The following is a 16044-nucleotide window of genomic DNA, read 5'->3' on the forward strand; positions in this document are numbered from 1 at the left end:
GTATATATGAGTGCTGTATCCAAAGTCAGATCCCTTGATTGTGCACAATCGTGCCTGAATAAAGATGACACTGATGTATTATTGTCACTGTTTAACAACAGTGTGTAGAGTTTTAAGAGCCTATTGTCCAAGTAAGTGGATTACCTCTTCTGTTTCCACCTATCTTTAGATGAGTTGAATTTAAACAAAGCAGCTCAAAACACAGAAGAGGAAACAAAATAAGCTACATGGGATGTACAGAAGGAAATTAAAAGCTACGGGTGGGTAAAAAGAATGACAAATAAGCAGCTGCTAACAAAAGCCCTTGAAGCAGTGCAGAAGAACCCAAACACAATAGTCCCCGATGTCACAGGCAGTTCAGAGAGGCCAGCGTAAAAAGCTACATAGGCTGCATAAAGAGTGACGGATGGAATCGCCAAGGCAGCACTTAAAGAGGCAAAGTTATCAGGAACAAAAACTGAGGGTGCCTGACTCTCATCTCTTCTGCGGATCACATTATTCTTGATTGGATTGCAAGACTGCAATCTGCCGATAAATAGAATGACTGGATGTCTGAGAATCCATGACTGCCTCTGCAAGTGCGCGTCTGTCTTTATTAATGATGGCAGCAACAGTCCCGTGAATTAGCCACAGACGCGCAACGTTTGATTAAGTACAAGAAAAACTCCTCCAACCTTCTTGGCTTCAGCTTTATTGTGCAACAAGGCAGTGGAAAGCAGACCAAGTCCCAGAAACTGGAGCTGGGGATAGAAAAATGGGATTTTCTCTTTATCTGATACAATTATCCCTATATAATCCACTACTTTGGACTTTATGGCCCATCCGACAAAATACTTGAGAAATGTTGCCATCCTGTGGTGAATCTTGGTCTGTACAGCACAGATAGTTTGATACCAAAAAGCAAATGCAACCCCTCATTAATTACATAAACTGTTAAACCTCAATAAATTAAAACACATGCACAAGCAGACATAGTCTAAACAGAACACAGCTCATTACATAACATTATGAAAATAAAAGTTTAGCCAAACCGCTTTTATGCAATTCAAATGGCTTATAATTTTTATTGTATCATATTAGTCCCTAAACCCATATAAAAGCATTTCAGCATTTAACAAAAAAAACTACTACTCTCTTCACACACCTGCTTTGTTTCATGTCAATGTGAATGTAAAAAAAACCTGCATACGTTACATTTAGAAATACTTGAATGATTAGATATAATCTGATGTTGCCGTTTTTACATAATTGTAAGATATTTACTTGCAAGAATTTTTTTCCTCTTCTGCAGATCACATTATTCTTTACTGGATAGCAAGAATGAAATATTTTTTGCTCATTTGCAAACATTAAAAAACCCAGAATAAAAATTCTAGTAATCTTAAAAATCATAACTAACCATCAGTAGGGTTCAATCTGCCTGGGGGGGAAATAATCAAACATAATAAAAGTAATACAATCACACAGAACTTAATCTATCCATCACTTTACTTTTTTAAAGAAAAACTTTCTGATGTAACAGTTATGTTTCAATAAAAATCCATTAGTTGATGAATAGAGTCTCAAGAGTTCTGAACAATCATGCGTTGAAGCTTTGAAAATGTTAATTATTAACATTAATTATAAGAATTAGAGATTTGTAATAGTAGCAGTTGTGTCTGTCAACAATCACAGTGGAAGAAAAAATACCTGGAAAATGACTACACAGTTTTTTTTACTAAATATGAAATGGTTATCATCAGACCCCCTTTTTTCTAGGGACATAACAGCCTGGAAACCTCCATGTAAGTCCTGTGCTCAGTTTTCCAGATTTAAAATCACCGCAGGCTTTCATCAAACATACAAAATCTGTCATGCACACCAAATAAGACGTAATAACTATAATATTAAAAGGCAAAAAGACCAAAAAAACTTAAAAAAAACACTAAATTGATTGAGGAAAATTTGTTGTGCAAGTTTCTGCATGGCCTTTAAAGCCGATTGCCGCAGAGAGTGTCAATAAATATCCCAAAATATTATCCATCGAGTCCGGTACCACACTCCACCTACAATAGTCAAAACTGAAGACGTCCAGCTCACAAGCATGCCATCTACCGAATGGACTGAAACGAAGTCGGACATAATACTGTCCCCCTCAGCGTCCGTCTCTCCGCCCTCACAGCTTCCCGGCACTAAAGTTCGTCCCTGTAGGAGGCCGACAGCATCTCGGCCGGTGGCGCAGCCCCCTTCAGCGTTTTGTGGGAGCCCCTCCAATCGGTCCTCACCGAATCATCATCCCACAGAGTGGAGGTCTCTGTGTCGCTCACCCACTCAGGGTCGCCGGCGTAGTGACACGGCTGCACCAGGAGGGGGCGCGTGCTGTAGGCCTGCACGTTTCTGTTGGGGAAGTGGGACTTGTAGTCTTCACTGTAAATAGGAGAGGAAGGGCAGACATTAAAACAGCTTCTTTATTTTATTCCATTCGTGCTTTCAGTCGTTTTTCTGTGCTACGCATTAACCATCATTAAAAAAAAAAAAAGAGATTCGTTGCGATTAATCTGGAGCGCTCTGGTTTTAAATGCCACTTAGGTACTCTGAGCATGAAGGGCGGACAGGAGGAGCAAAGCGTGGGGTGCAGACGCTGTGTAATCTTAGCGGAGCAGTCAAGCATATCAAATGAGCCTCTCAGAGGTTAGAGACGAGAACAGAGAGAGAAGGTTGGCTGGAGGCCAGTTTTTCACACACGATGGAGCACTGGGCAGCATGCACATGCAAACCAGACGTCCGGTTTGCAGATCCTGCAGCATGGAATATGTTTGATTCCTGCGGTCAGTGTATGATGATAAGATAAGAAATACCTTTATTGTCTCACAATGGGGAAATTCAGGTGTGATAGTGGCAAAAAACACAGAGTCTGTGTAAAAATTTTTTTTTTTTTCTTCCTTTGAGCCTTTTGGTTTATGCAGGAGCTCTGCACTAAACAAGGCCGGCAAAGAAAAAAAAAAAGCTATCATTCTAATGGAAAAATCAGGTCCATACAGGGATACTGCCAACAAACATGTGCATTATAAAAAGTCCAGAAAGTCTAAAGTTAAACAGTACTGTGAGCCTTTTTAAACGAACGCTCACTGACGGACAGCCGCAGTCTTCAAGCTCTTTAATCTGCAGGATCCACAAATATGAAACTAAATCTAAAACTCAGAAAGCTAAATTATAGAATGTGTTTCGCAGTTAGAACTTTTTTTAGGTTTACAAGGCTTGGGTGGAGAAAGATTATGCAGCACTGTTTCATTATAGAAGGCACTGCTAAAGTTTTTATCCTCCTTTAATTTTTTAATTTTTTGTTCTTTTTTTGTTTACATTCCAGGCGCTGTAGAACTGGTGTATGAAAAAACTAAAGCGTACACCAAGAACTACACAGCCCAATATACTTACTTGGGATGTTTGTCATACATGATGGGGAGAAATTCATCCACGGGGAGCATCTTAGAGAGCGGCTCGGCATTGAGCAGCTTTTGGGCTCCCTGCTGAGAGATGGCGTAGGACAGAGTCCAGTACGAATAGTCGGCCACCACCAGGTTCCGAACGTTCTCGACCGCCTCCTCCTTTCCAGGATTCACCTGCTTCCTGCCAAGGTATCTGCGGAGATATTGAGCCATGGAAAAAAGAGAGACAAAAATAACATAGAAGGGAAAATAACATTGGAAAATCATTTCAAAAGGATCTGCTTTGTAAAATCCATTTGATTTGGTCTCTTCTGTTCATTTTTGTTGTTGTTTTCCAGCAGATGTTTTACAGATGTCTAACTAACACACAAAAAAGCTGGTATTGAGCCATCCTTCTGGTAATAGATACTTTCAAACCGCTTTGATTTCATCTCTGAAATGTCCTTATAAGTTTAAAGCCTTTGGTATGGTTTCAATTAAAACAAGCTGTTTTCGAGTTGTGAGACACGGAAATCCAGGAGGACTCTTTCAAATCTATGCAGTATTTTAACCCCTTAGCCCACCTTGTAACACAGTTACACAACTGAATTTATTGTATTAAAAACTACCCCCACCCCTTCTCACATTATGTCCCAGTCCAGCTCCACCTGCTCCACCTCCTCCATGAGCCTGAGCACTCGTCGCTTGAAGTTTGCCTGGAAGCGTACATCATCCTCAAAGACCAGGGCTTTGTCCATTTGCATGTCCACAACCTGAAGAAAAAGGGAAACACTGTTTCTAAAAAATATTAATCCGAGTATTAAAAAAAAAAAAAATCACAGGGGCCTGGCTTTTGAGACCATTCTCACTTTCTGAGTTTACTATAACCTAACTAAAACCTTTTCTTCTATGGAAAAGTTTTAAAATGGAATCCATGCTTAGTGCTGAAATAAATTAGATATTTAGAATATGCATTAAAACTACAAGATAAATGTACATAAATAAGTGTACCTTATCTTAAAGGTGCATAGCCACGTTATTTGACGTCAGTAGCTCACTCTGGTTGTATACAACGTTTTTATGAAAGATTGTCATGTCCTGCTTGCATATTAATTGTTATTTTGGTGTTTTATGCTTTGTTTTTGCTCAATTTGTTAGTAAATAAAGCCTTTTCTGTTTATTTACGATATTAACGGAAGTACGTATGCACATGTGCAGCAGGGGTTAAAAAAATGGCGTGGCTAATGGCTATTAGCATCTCTCAGTGAAACAATGCAGAATGGTCCAAGATCCAGTGAATAAACGTGCAAAAAAACATTATTCCAAGAGGGAAAAGACTTTCTGGGAATACAGTGTGAACGTTAGTGTTCACTGTAGCGGACACTAAACCTGCCGAGGCTCAGATGTGACTGCAGAGTTGACTGACGTGAGTAAATGTTCTTGTAGATTGGTCTTTGATCACGCCGAGCCGCCAATTTACTACGAGGCATTGCAGAGGGTCAAGCTCAGTCCGGCATTATTTACAATTGATTTATTAATGAAGCAAACCAGCATTATGATAGTTCTGCGATACTGTTGCTAGATGTCGCCATGTCTGTTTATATCTATCAATCACGCCCGAGAGCAAATTATTCATTATCAAAACACTATCAAGATGGAAGCTTGGAGTATATAACCTTATTTTACCATGATCAAACTGTTTTTGGTCTTTTTTAAAAGCATATTACGTGGCTATATACATTTAAAAAGAACAATTTATTAGTCATAACTCAAAGTTAGATTAAAGAATTTTGGCTCTCAGAAGTAAGGTCAATGCAAAAGCAGCAAGCAGGGGAGAATCTGTTTATAGAAGAAAATAAAAATTTTCTACATACACACACATACCCACACACTCACTGGCCACTTTGTTAGATACACCTGTTTATTAGCTGTTAGCTCAGGTATTGAATAAACTATTCAAGATTGTCTGAAGTTCAACCTGAGCATCGGGTTGGAGGGAAAAGGGAATTTTAGTGACTTTGAATTTGGCCTGGGTGTTGGTGCTATACTGGCTGGACTGAGTACTCGACAAACAGCTGATTTACTGTGATAGTCAAGCTTAACAGAGAATGGTCTCAAAAAAGAAACTGAGGCTACATTTCACACAAGCTCTCCAAAAACGGGCGATGACCCCATTGAGATGGCCACCCCAGGTTGGAACCATCATACCAGCTTTTTGTGTGGCTGAGTTCTCTCACCTCCTTCCAGATGTAATAGTGGGTGAGGAAGCAGCCCACCTCTCCCTTGGTCAGGGTGCGTCCAGAGAACGGGTCGTAGTAACCTGGCAGCAGGTCCACACCCAGGAATTTAATGTCGCTGCTGTTCAGAGCGCTGCAGGACACACACAGCGAGAAACAGATGGAAAAAAAATGCACAAATGTAAATTGGCTTTAAAACTAAAAACATTAGATTTATTCATCTTCGTCACATGTAGTCCTCTTACTGCTGCACCAAAATTCTACCAATCATTCAAATTATGACATTCTATAATCTTTTTCTTAGGATAGTTTTTTTTATTTAATGATCGAGACACTTAAAGGCCCAGTGTGGCACACCATAAATGTGACAATGTGAACTCCATATATTTGGTACCAAGCTACTGCTAACAGCTAATAGTTAGGGTCATTGTGTGAAATGGTTTTTGGCACTGTTGCCGAATCCTCTTATTATAATTAACGTTGGGCTTTCTTTTTTCTAAAGTTGCTTGTAAATTCCGTGAGTCGTGTTTTTTTGGACCCATTTCTGAACGTGCAGTCGCTTATTTGGGCTTTAAAATAAGCGACTATCGACAGAAGTTATAAAGAGACCCGCGCGCGCAGCTGCGCTACAGACGCTCTGATATCACTCTGCCCCTCTGTGCACACACATAATCCCTGAGAGGGAGACGAAGACGATCAAACGAGCCGTCTCTTGAGGGAGGACAGTGTAGTTGCTGGACCACACTGCCCTGTTTCTAACATGATGCCAAAATAAACTTATATTGAATTAACTTACCTGTTCCACATAAAGCCTGCAAACTTTGCATCTGTTTTGAATCCCTGCTCCCTTATTGTCTCCACCTGGTAATAATAGCTACACTGATATAAACTCCTGTTTTTCCGCCCGCTTATTACTTCTTTTTCTTTTCTTGGTTAATTTCTCTTCCCTCTTGCTGGGCAAATAGTATGGATGGTCCTCCATTTCAACAGGAAACGGCAAATAGAATGATCTACGATCGTCTTTGCTTGTTTATACACCTCCTCCAGCGACAGCACATCTTCATATACAAGACAGATTGGGAAACATATGGCTGACATATTTGTCCACTTTTAGCTACTGAAATCAGAAATAGCAACACAACACGGCGTCTCCCAATGGGTGCACCGACACCTATGTATTTATAAACTACTAATTCTAAGTTATGGGAACGCTTTCATTTTCGTTTTGACGTTCTTTGACTCTGCCAGAATATATATTTATAAAAGCAATACTGGATTTTTGCTAATTAAAAGCCAAATTAGTTGCACACTGTCCCTTTTAAGGAACTGCATTGATGGATTTCTGTCTGGAGCCTTTGGGAGTGTTCTTACTTTCCATCCACAGCGTCCACCACCTTGACGTCAACCTCCAGCTCGTTCAGGGAGTACAACATCCTGTCTCTACGGTCAGGCCGGCGTCGCAGGTTAATCAGATAGATCTGCCGACAGACTGCAGCTTACACACACGCTGTGGAAAGACTGAACCACTCTGTGCGTCTAAAGACTTCTTCTCAGTGACCACATGATTAGATTAGGTTAGAAGTGACTTTCCTTTATCGTCTCATCCTTGTGTCCTTTTTTTTCTTTTCATAAATAAAGGCTACAAAATAAATTTGAATTGCAAACGTTTTTCTCTGAAACAGAAAAAAACGTTTAACCACAAAGCTCTCACCTCATCAAATCCCATCAGGTCTCTCTGCTTCGGGAACATATGAATGTATCGAGAGGGACGCATGGCCGGCCCGTCAACTTCAAAACAGAGACCAGAATTGAGTTTCAAGAGCAAAACATGTGGCTGTGGTTGATAAGGCAAAGGTTTCTGTGCATTTGTCAGACGGTTTACAGTCTCACGCTTGGTTTCTTACTCAGTGACTCCAGGTGAACGTGGACAAAGTTGAGGTGATCGTCCTCCAGCGTGAAATGAGGTTTGGCCGGGACGTTTAGGTAGCCATAGCGCTCCTTGTTGCACACGTACATCTGTACCTCTACACAAGTAGCAATGGACATTAAGAAATTTGCCTTGGGATTACAAATCTTTTGTCTTTTGTGGAGGAGTATTCACATCATAAATGGGGAAAGTGTTTAGGAATCAGCAATTATTTGCTAAAACTATTATTTTTTCTCTCTTTTCTGCTTATCTGTGATTTGAAAAATCTGCCAAGGAGGCAGATCATCTGCCATTACCATATAACATAGAAAGGATTCCTGGATCAATGTGTGCTTCTGTGCTTTTTGTGTCTCTGCTCTGTCTTCTCTAACCCCCAGTCGGTCGAGGCAGATGACCGTTCTGACTGAGCATAGTTCTGCTGGAGGTTTTCCTCCCTGTTAAAGGGAAGTTTTCCTCTCCACTGTCGCTTCATGCATGCTCGGTATGAGGGATTTCTGCAAAGCCATCCACAATGTAGAAGACTGTCCACTGTGGCTCTTTCAGGAGGAGTGAATGCTGCTTGTCAAAACTTGATGCAATCTACTGGATTTCTTTAGACAGAAAACTTTTTGACTAATCTGTCTGGATAATTTGTTGAATTTGACTTTGTAAAGTGCCCTGAGATGCCATGTGTTGTGCTATATAAATAAAATCGAATTGAATTGAACAAAGAACAATGCTCTTTGATGAAGACATTTTTCCCCATAACTATGAATTTTCACCTGAGCTGTTTATTGGGTGCGTATTTCAGCCATAGGGTAGAGTGCAGGAATGTGGCTCTATTTTACAAAAAATAGCCCAGACATGAAGTTCTGACTTAATCTTCTGTGATGGAAACATCATCTTCCCACATCACCATCAAATGTTTATGTAGCTGCTTTATTTCTTTGGGTGCATCGTTAGAAAATAAACATTTTGTCTGTACTGCGGTGACTAACCTGCAGCGCGGCAGGAGAAGGCGAAAACAATGATGTCATCGTAGGGCCATGAGTAATCCTTATGAGGAGGGTAGAAAGCCAGTTTCTTCATGCCTTCCTTCCTCAGATCCAGCAGCAGGGTGCTGTGGACCATCGGCACGGGGAAGCAGCCCAGTCTGTGGCGGTAACGTGTTGGAAAGTACTCCGCTGTCCGCCGATAATAACCCTGAAAGTATATTTAAAGAATATCTACAGTGAAAATGACTGTTTTTGGACCATGTGCCCACCGTTGAGAAGCGCCTGTGTTCCCCACAGCGTTTCCTCACCTGCGGGGTGATGCCGCACCAAAAGTTGGAGTACGCTCCCTGGGAGTCTAGCATGGGGGCGACGACTGACTTGTTCTCTGCGATCAGCAGGTTGAGCGTTTCTGGGTTGGTGAGGATGTTGTCTGTGTCGGCATACTGACAGACAACAGGACATAGGAAACAACGACGAAAGGGGTGAATTAAATAACTTCTTAACGGCTTAGGAATCAGCTGAGAAGAAACACAAATGCAGCAAGACAAGTTGAGAGAAGTCAATATCTTAAAACAGAGAAACGGATAATTTAATAACACACCAGTATGTAGTCAGCCCAGCGTTTTCTGGCAAAGTTGAGAGCGGCCTGCTTCAGCTTCATCACATACTCATGTCTGCTGTTGGGCCAGTGCTTTGGACCCAGCTCCCCTGCATAAGACCTGGAAAAGAGACAGATGTCATCCCCGGGACATACTGTATTTCTGCTTTGGACTTTCATGTAACAGCTAGCATAGTGATGCTCAATCTGAAAACAATGACTATCTGCACCAGAATTAGTTCCTCTTCTTTTAAATGGGGGAAAAAACAAAAACATTGGTCTAAGCAGAAGAAGGTGTCTGTGAGAGCCCGTCAAGTCTATAACTGGGTGATCCTGATAGCTGCATGGCTTTCTAAGACAAATCAAATTTTACAAAAAGTAAAACGAAACACTGACCTTTAAACAATCCCATTTTTATTCCATTTTCTAAAAATTGAACAAAGAACATGTAAAACTAAAGGTCAACTTTAGCTCTAGACACATGTGCAGTTCTGGTAACAACCTTAGATTAGAGTCATTAAGAGCGTGAATAACATAATAATATAGCGTTTTTGGTGAAACAAAATGGCTTCAAGTTTTGTTTTTTGTTTTTTTGAGAATGAGGTGCACTGATTATATTTTATTGAGGATTTTGCCCACATAAGGTACAAATTATAAACACATTTTCAAACAAGTTAACCACACTGTTGACACTGAGCCTGGTTCTGCTTGGCCAGATGCAAGAGAGTTTGAGCACATGTTTACTCTCCATACTGGCCATTTTACTACTTCAGCGATTTGATATAAAAGTGCACTCACCTGTCAGTATTTCACAGGAATGCCTGCTTGAATAGAGCGGCCGTATTTTGGCAGAACAACCAACATAAAAGAGATAAAACGGTGGACAAAACCGAACTGAACAGAGACGTAGCACCTCTGTAGCTGCGCAGCTCTGCAAGGAGAATAGAGGAGTGCTGAAAGGTAATATGGTCTCCAGATTACGGTGAGAAGAGGCGGACTTTGAAGTCCAAGGACCGCCATCTTGTTTTACCAGCATGTTTCACAGCTTGAATTTAGCTGCACTTTGAATTCAGGTCAACTTCCAAACAAAATGCTTGACATAGCAGCAAGTTTTTAAAATTATTTATTAATTTTTTTTTTTTCATGAAATGAATCGGATTTGGTATAATAACATTGGTATAAAAATAAATTTTTAAGCCATATTGCCCAGCCCTATAATCCAATATTTTTCCAATTAATTATTCATCCTCAATTAAATTACATTACTAGAGCTGCACCTTTAATGTGTCGGGCCACTGAAACAAATTAATTTCCCCCTATGTGGATGATAAAGTTTATCTTATCTATATATTAATAATTGTATGATTGTTAAAAAAGTCCATGCATTCAGTTCCGCCTCTGTTTAGGTGGTGGATCAGCCAATCAGCTGTCTCTGTTTCAGCCATCTTCCCTGCTTAAGAAACTCTCGGCCTCACTACTCCTAACATTTTATTCACTTTAAGAACTCTCTTAAGGCCTAATTTCCTTCGTGAATAACTTTTCGTACCGGAGTAAAACTCCTAAAATGACGTCACTAAGCGCTACTTTTAGTCTTGAACTGTTAGCTGGTGCTTGTGTGACATTTAAAGAAGGTGAAAACCACATGTGGAATCCGACCTTATTTTGTGTGTAGAGCAATAAATTAATCTAAAGCAGAAGAGACAAAAATCAAGACAGGTGTTCTTTCTCTTGTCTCTGAGCAAGCCATCCTTCAGGCCAGTTTTAAGTCTGGAACAGATCAGTAGAGTTTATTCAGACTGAAAAACTTACAGAATGCTCTGAGTCGTCCCTCATTTTACCTCCTAAGAGCCAGACTTTGTTGTCATTTTTTTAGGTGATCAAAAGGCTTCTTCCATTCGTTTTATTTCCAGTCTCCTAAGTGCCCCTTTCAGAGGTTTACTGTTTTTATTTGTTTGGCCTCTTAAACCTGATGTCATAATTTAACTTTAGGGGGAAAAAAATCACGTGATCCATCTTTTCAAGTATATCGGCCTTTTTCACTTAAATGATTAAACAATCATAGCAAAATAAATACTATTAAGACAACATTTGGATCAAGAACTGGAACTGGGCTGAAGAAAAGCTGAAAAAAAAAATGAAAGAGATCCAGAGTAAAACTTTGAAAGACTTTCAGCAAGCTTGAATAAACTTTCCCTGGAGCCAAAAAGATAAAACTTAAAAGAAGAGAAAACAAAGTTTGGATTCTTGGAACTTTAATTGCCTCATTGAATGCTGCTGCTCATTACTGTAGACTCATCTGGACACATTTAATGCGTACAGATGTGCGGAAACATACAAAGAGAAATTTCCTTTTTATTTCAGATCACAATACCACAAACAACTCAACCTTAAAGATAGCGAAGAACAAAAAAACACCCCAAAGATGCAGTATTGAGATTTAAAGGGCATCTGGTCAGAAACGTTCTTTCCTGTTCCTTCACATATTCACACCTACCAAACTGTGATCAGTGGTGTTTCTAGCTCACAGCCTCGCGGGACGTTTAACTTACGGATGAATCTGGACTTACTTGGGCTGGTCCATTGGTCTCCACTCAACGTAATGGTAAAATGTCTGCATGACAGTCAGCCACTCTCTCAGCATGGCCGTGGTGTTGTCCGAGTTGTGGTCTGTGGCGGCCCTGAGAGGAAGAGAAGAGAAATCAGAAAGGATCTAAAGAAGATGTAAGAATATATGAAAATCAGCAGTCCTGTCTGTTATAAGCTCTAAAAAATTATTTACTCTGCTCATCCATCCTGAGAAACCATTAAGAGAGGGGCTCTTTTGTCAGCAGTGTCCCTTAATGAGGGGGGGAAAAATTACAGCAAAAACTCAACATTACAAATTATACACCTAATCAATTTAATCTGGAGAGATTCACTGCTGCAATATAACATTTTTATGACAATTTCCTATAATTTACAATGTTTCCCACTTTGTTTTATCACCTGAAAGATTGTGCTCCTGTCTGGTTGTTTTATTAATGAACATTTAGCTTCAAAATATTTACTGACAGTATTTTATTTATAGGCTGTCTGTGTTTAGTAGGTATGGACTCCCCATATCACAGTAAATCAAGGTTTCAAAATGGTATGGGACCCCACTGCTTAAAGTTCTCTAAAGAGTGGTTGCCAGAGAGGCTTTAGCTTTCTTTTTGTAGCTTGGTAATTTAGAAGCTTTGGAGAGAGTTCCAGACACCAAAAAGTGTCAGACACTAAAGGAGTGCCACCCATAACTCTTATTAAGGTCGAACTGTTTTAAACCTACGGTTGGCAAGCTACCCAAGCCAACACCCCAGCAAATAACCTGCTGATGTCAGCTTGTTACACTTGTGTTGCTCCATAAAAAGTGAAAAGGATCATATGCACTTAGAAGCTACAACTAAATATAGTATATTTTAGCTATAAAAGTCAAAATAACAGTAATTACATTGGCTATAACCATGTCGGAACTGTAATAATTGATATTTCATGTTATCTTAACAGCAGCTGGAATTACTGTGCCTTCTTTGTTTGAATAAAATAAATTAGATCATCTTATGTTTTGTTTTGTCGAAACAGCAATATTTTTGTTTAGTTTTGACTTATCATTCAACAAAAATTTAATTCCAACCCATTGTCTATACTTAAAAATGGATCATAATATGTCCATTATCTGTTGCAATCCCAAACTGTAATCTACAATGCATCTTTGGGATTTTATTTGATCTACAAAACAGCACCTAACTGTGAACTGCAAGAAATGTTTTGTTTTGTTTTTAATAAATAAATAAAAAATCTTATGTTGAACGGAGAGTGTCTGTGCCACAGATTCTTTGCTGGATTTAGATCTGGACTGTGACTGGGCCTTTCCAAGTTCCAGTTCTCAAGAGCTACTATCCTGCCATTTTTAGACAGATCCCTGCTCCAGCACACCTGAGTCAAATAAATGGCTCATTACCAGGCCTCTGCACAACTTGGTGACTTAGATTCAGGTGTCTTGGAGCAGGACAGTAGCCCTAGGGGATTAGAGTTGGAGACTCAGGAGAAACCATCCTGTTGTCAGCCTGGCTGCTTGTTTATGGCCGTTGTCTTGCTAGAATAGGAAAGTTTCCAGTCTTTCCAAGCCTCTGAAGAGGTCTTCCAGAATCGTCCGGTGTTTAGCTTCACCCATATTCCTGTCAACCCTGAAAGAAGCGTTTCTCCACAGCATGATGTGATTTACGGTCTGTGCCATGTTAGTTATCTACCACACCAAACATTTTGCTCAAAGACCAAAACAGCTTGGTCTTATCTGACCAGAGCCACTTCTTCCACGGGCTCGTTGTCGATCCTACATGGCTTGGGGCAAACCGCGAACAGGACCATTGATGGCTTTCTATCCACGGCGATTTTCTTCTTCTCATTCTTCTCTAAAAGCTTGTTTTGAGTGATGCATAACCGAGCTGTGGGTCTCTGCAGCTCCTCCAGAGTTACCATGGCCCCCTTGCCTTTTCGCCTGATTCACGCCCTTCTTGTCGGCCTGTCAGTTTATGTGTACATTCATGTCTTGGGAGGTTTGCAGTTGGATCACACCTTCTGTTTTCAGAGAACGGATCGAACAGTCCTTCATGAGATGTTCAGAGCTCTGGCCTTCACAGAACAGCTGAATTCATACTGAGATTGCATCCCACACAGACAGACCTTAATAACCTTAATTAGCTGACTGAATGCAATTGGATGCACTGAATTTTACTCAAGAGCTTCAGATTAAAGACTGCTGAGTATGCATGCCACACTTTTCAGCTGTTTTTTTTCTGTAAAGATTGGAAAAACATGCATCTTTTCTTTCATGTCACAATCATGCAGTGCTTTGTGTTGGAGTGTTACGTATATTCCCAATATCATACATTTAGGTCAGAGGTTGACTAAATGCCATAAACGTCTGCAAGCACTTTACTTGTAGTGCTATTAGTTTTACACAAGCACAATTTGAGTTTTCTGCAAATAGAACTACCACACCCAGATTGCAGTAAGTGATGTTGGGTTCGTTTTTTAACTTTGTAAAAGCAGGAACTGAATCAGAGTGCAAAGATTTTGCCAGCTGAACGAATCAAAGCGGAACATTTCAAACCCCCTCCAGGCACAAGGAGCTGCGCTGGGAGAAAGGCTCAGAGGGGGAACAGGGCTGCTCCTTTCCCCACCCCAACATATTTAGATGTTTGGTTTTTTTTGGACCTTTTGGAGGGGTATAAAACGCAGAGAGCTGGGGGCAGAGCATGCAGGAAACCCACCACACAGAGATGCGGTCTTTGGGGTAGTTGAGCCTCTCCAGAGCTCCGAGGTAGTACGGCAGGGAGTGCGCGGTGTTCCTGGCTATGATCGCGATCACCACGGTGGGAGGCTGCATCTTGGACTCCTCCGGGAACTTTTCTTCAATAAAGTAACACTCGGCCCGGGAAATCAGGACTGCTAGGACCAAAACACGAAGCAACATGGTTGGAGGCTGGCCGTGGAGAAAAGTGGTGAAAATCCTGCCCCGCTTCAGCGTAGACTCCTGTACGCGTCAGCAGTCCAAGAGAAAGAGGGCTTTCCCAAAGGATCAGATACTCCTTCCCATTTCTGAGTGAAGTCATGCAAACTCACTCAACTTCCGCTGTCAGGAAAAAAGAAAAAGAAAAAGAAGAAAAAAAAACTATGCAACAAAGACATCATGATATGTCCGGACTGTAATTTAACCCCAATAATTACTTCTGTAGGCATAATCTCTTTATTTCCTGTGACGCCGAAGGTTTTCAAAGAATTAAAAACTCCATACATACATAAATAAAGTAAACAGATAAAAAAAGCAAAATTTTGGTTTAATTCGGATTTGCGTTTCAAATGAAAATATTTCCCCTGTCATCAATTATTTTATTTATATATATATATATATATATATATATATATATATATATATATATATATATATATATATATATATATATATATATATATATATATATATATATATATATATATATAAAATTACTTTTCGCAACAAACTGCCGCACAGTTGTAAGCTAAAGTGTCCTGCCAAGTGCATTTTTTTATTTTCTTGTAAATAAATGATAATTTCTAAACCCGAGATTGACCTGCGTTTGCAGCCAATTTAGTCAATTTTAAGGATTTATGCGGGTTTTACTTTTGGCAGCAGTTTTACAAATTCACCAGCAGGGGGCGGCTTTGATTCAATGGAGGGACCATGTCATGTTGAAACGTCATCGTGAGGCCTTATATTCAGGTTTTTTTTTTTCTAGCTGTCTAATGACACTTTGCTCATCTTCTTTATATTTGCTGGGTTAATTATGTATATAAACACAATTAAAGCAAGGCGTAATCCTATAATAACACAGCTGTGTATTATAGCAATCACGGATGCTGGGTTGTGTTTTAAACACTAATAATACAGTAAACTGATTCTGTGGTTTTCCTCAGAGGTTTTACCTAATTTTGATGAATGCACTGCTGATGTCCAGCTCTACCAAACGCAGTGAAGTGCAACTTCATGCCAAAAAAAAAGGTTGCACGTGCGCCACAGAGGCCCACACGGCCCTGCATCCTAAAGGTGTCATTATGAGGTTAAAGTTATAAACACCCAATGACCAACATGACCAACCTATTGTTGTTCAAACTGTGTTTATTTAGGTTTAGATTTAGGTTCATTACAAGCAGAAATGTAAAATGTAGACGGCATGGGAGATCTTATGAATTAAAACTTGGGAAGTTCATGGTGTTGACTACATGAGTGGATTCCCCATCTCCTTTAATAATGAACTACTGGAAATTAGATCACAGCTGTATCGACAAAGTAAAAAATAAACCATGGATTGCCATTAATGTTAGGTCAGTAACTAAGGTAATGATTCAA

General features: G+C 40.0%; 1 protein-coding gene across 1 annotated transcript; it reads right to left on the reverse strand.

Moving 5' to 3' along the window:
• Nucleotides 1-992: 992 nt before the first annotated feature.
• cercam (cerebral endothelial cell adhesion molecule) lies at nucleotides 993-14746 on the reverse strand. Its single transcript, XM_036139801.1, has 12 exons — nucleotides 14429-14746; nucleotides 11708-11818; nucleotides 9144-9261; nucleotides 8851-8985; nucleotides 8546-8750; nucleotides 7546-7665; nucleotides 7353-7429; nucleotides 7013-7119; nucleotides 5642-5774; nucleotides 4050-4177; nucleotides 3415-3618; nucleotides 993-2406 (listed from the first exon to the last, which is right to left on the reverse strand). Exons 1-12 carry the CDS (start codon nucleotides 14629-14631, stop codon nucleotides 2172-2174), a joined length of 1776 nt encoding a protein of 591 aa, XP_035995694.1. The 5' UTR covers nucleotides 14632-14746; the 3' UTR covers nucleotides 993-2171.
• Between the last annotated feature and the right edge of the window lie 1298 nt (nucleotides 14747-16044).

Source organism: Fundulus heteroclitus, chromosome 8 (genome assembly GCF_011125445.2).
Source record: "Fundulus heteroclitus isolate FHET01 chromosome 8, MU-UCD_Fhet_4.1, whole genome shotgun sequence".
In the NCBI taxonomy this organism is placed as follows: domain Eukaryota; kingdom Metazoa; phylum Chordata; class Actinopteri; order Cyprinodontiformes; family Fundulidae; genus Fundulus; species Fundulus heteroclitus.

Bases quoted from the DNA above. Each gene is read 5' to 3' on its own strand.
- cercam (XM_036139801.1), bottom strand. From the start codon at position 14,631: ATGTTGCTTCGTGTTTTGGTCCTAGCAGTCCTGATTTCCCGGGCCGAG. The intron at 7,666-8,545 runs GTTAGTCACCGC...CTACTTGTGTAG, and splicing joins CTTCTCCTGCCGCGCTGCAG to AGGTACAGATGTACGTGTGC. The intron at 7,120-7,352 runs GTGAGAGCTTTG...GTCTGTCGGCAG, and splicing joins ACCTGATGGGATTTGATGAG to ATCTATCTGATTAACCTGCG.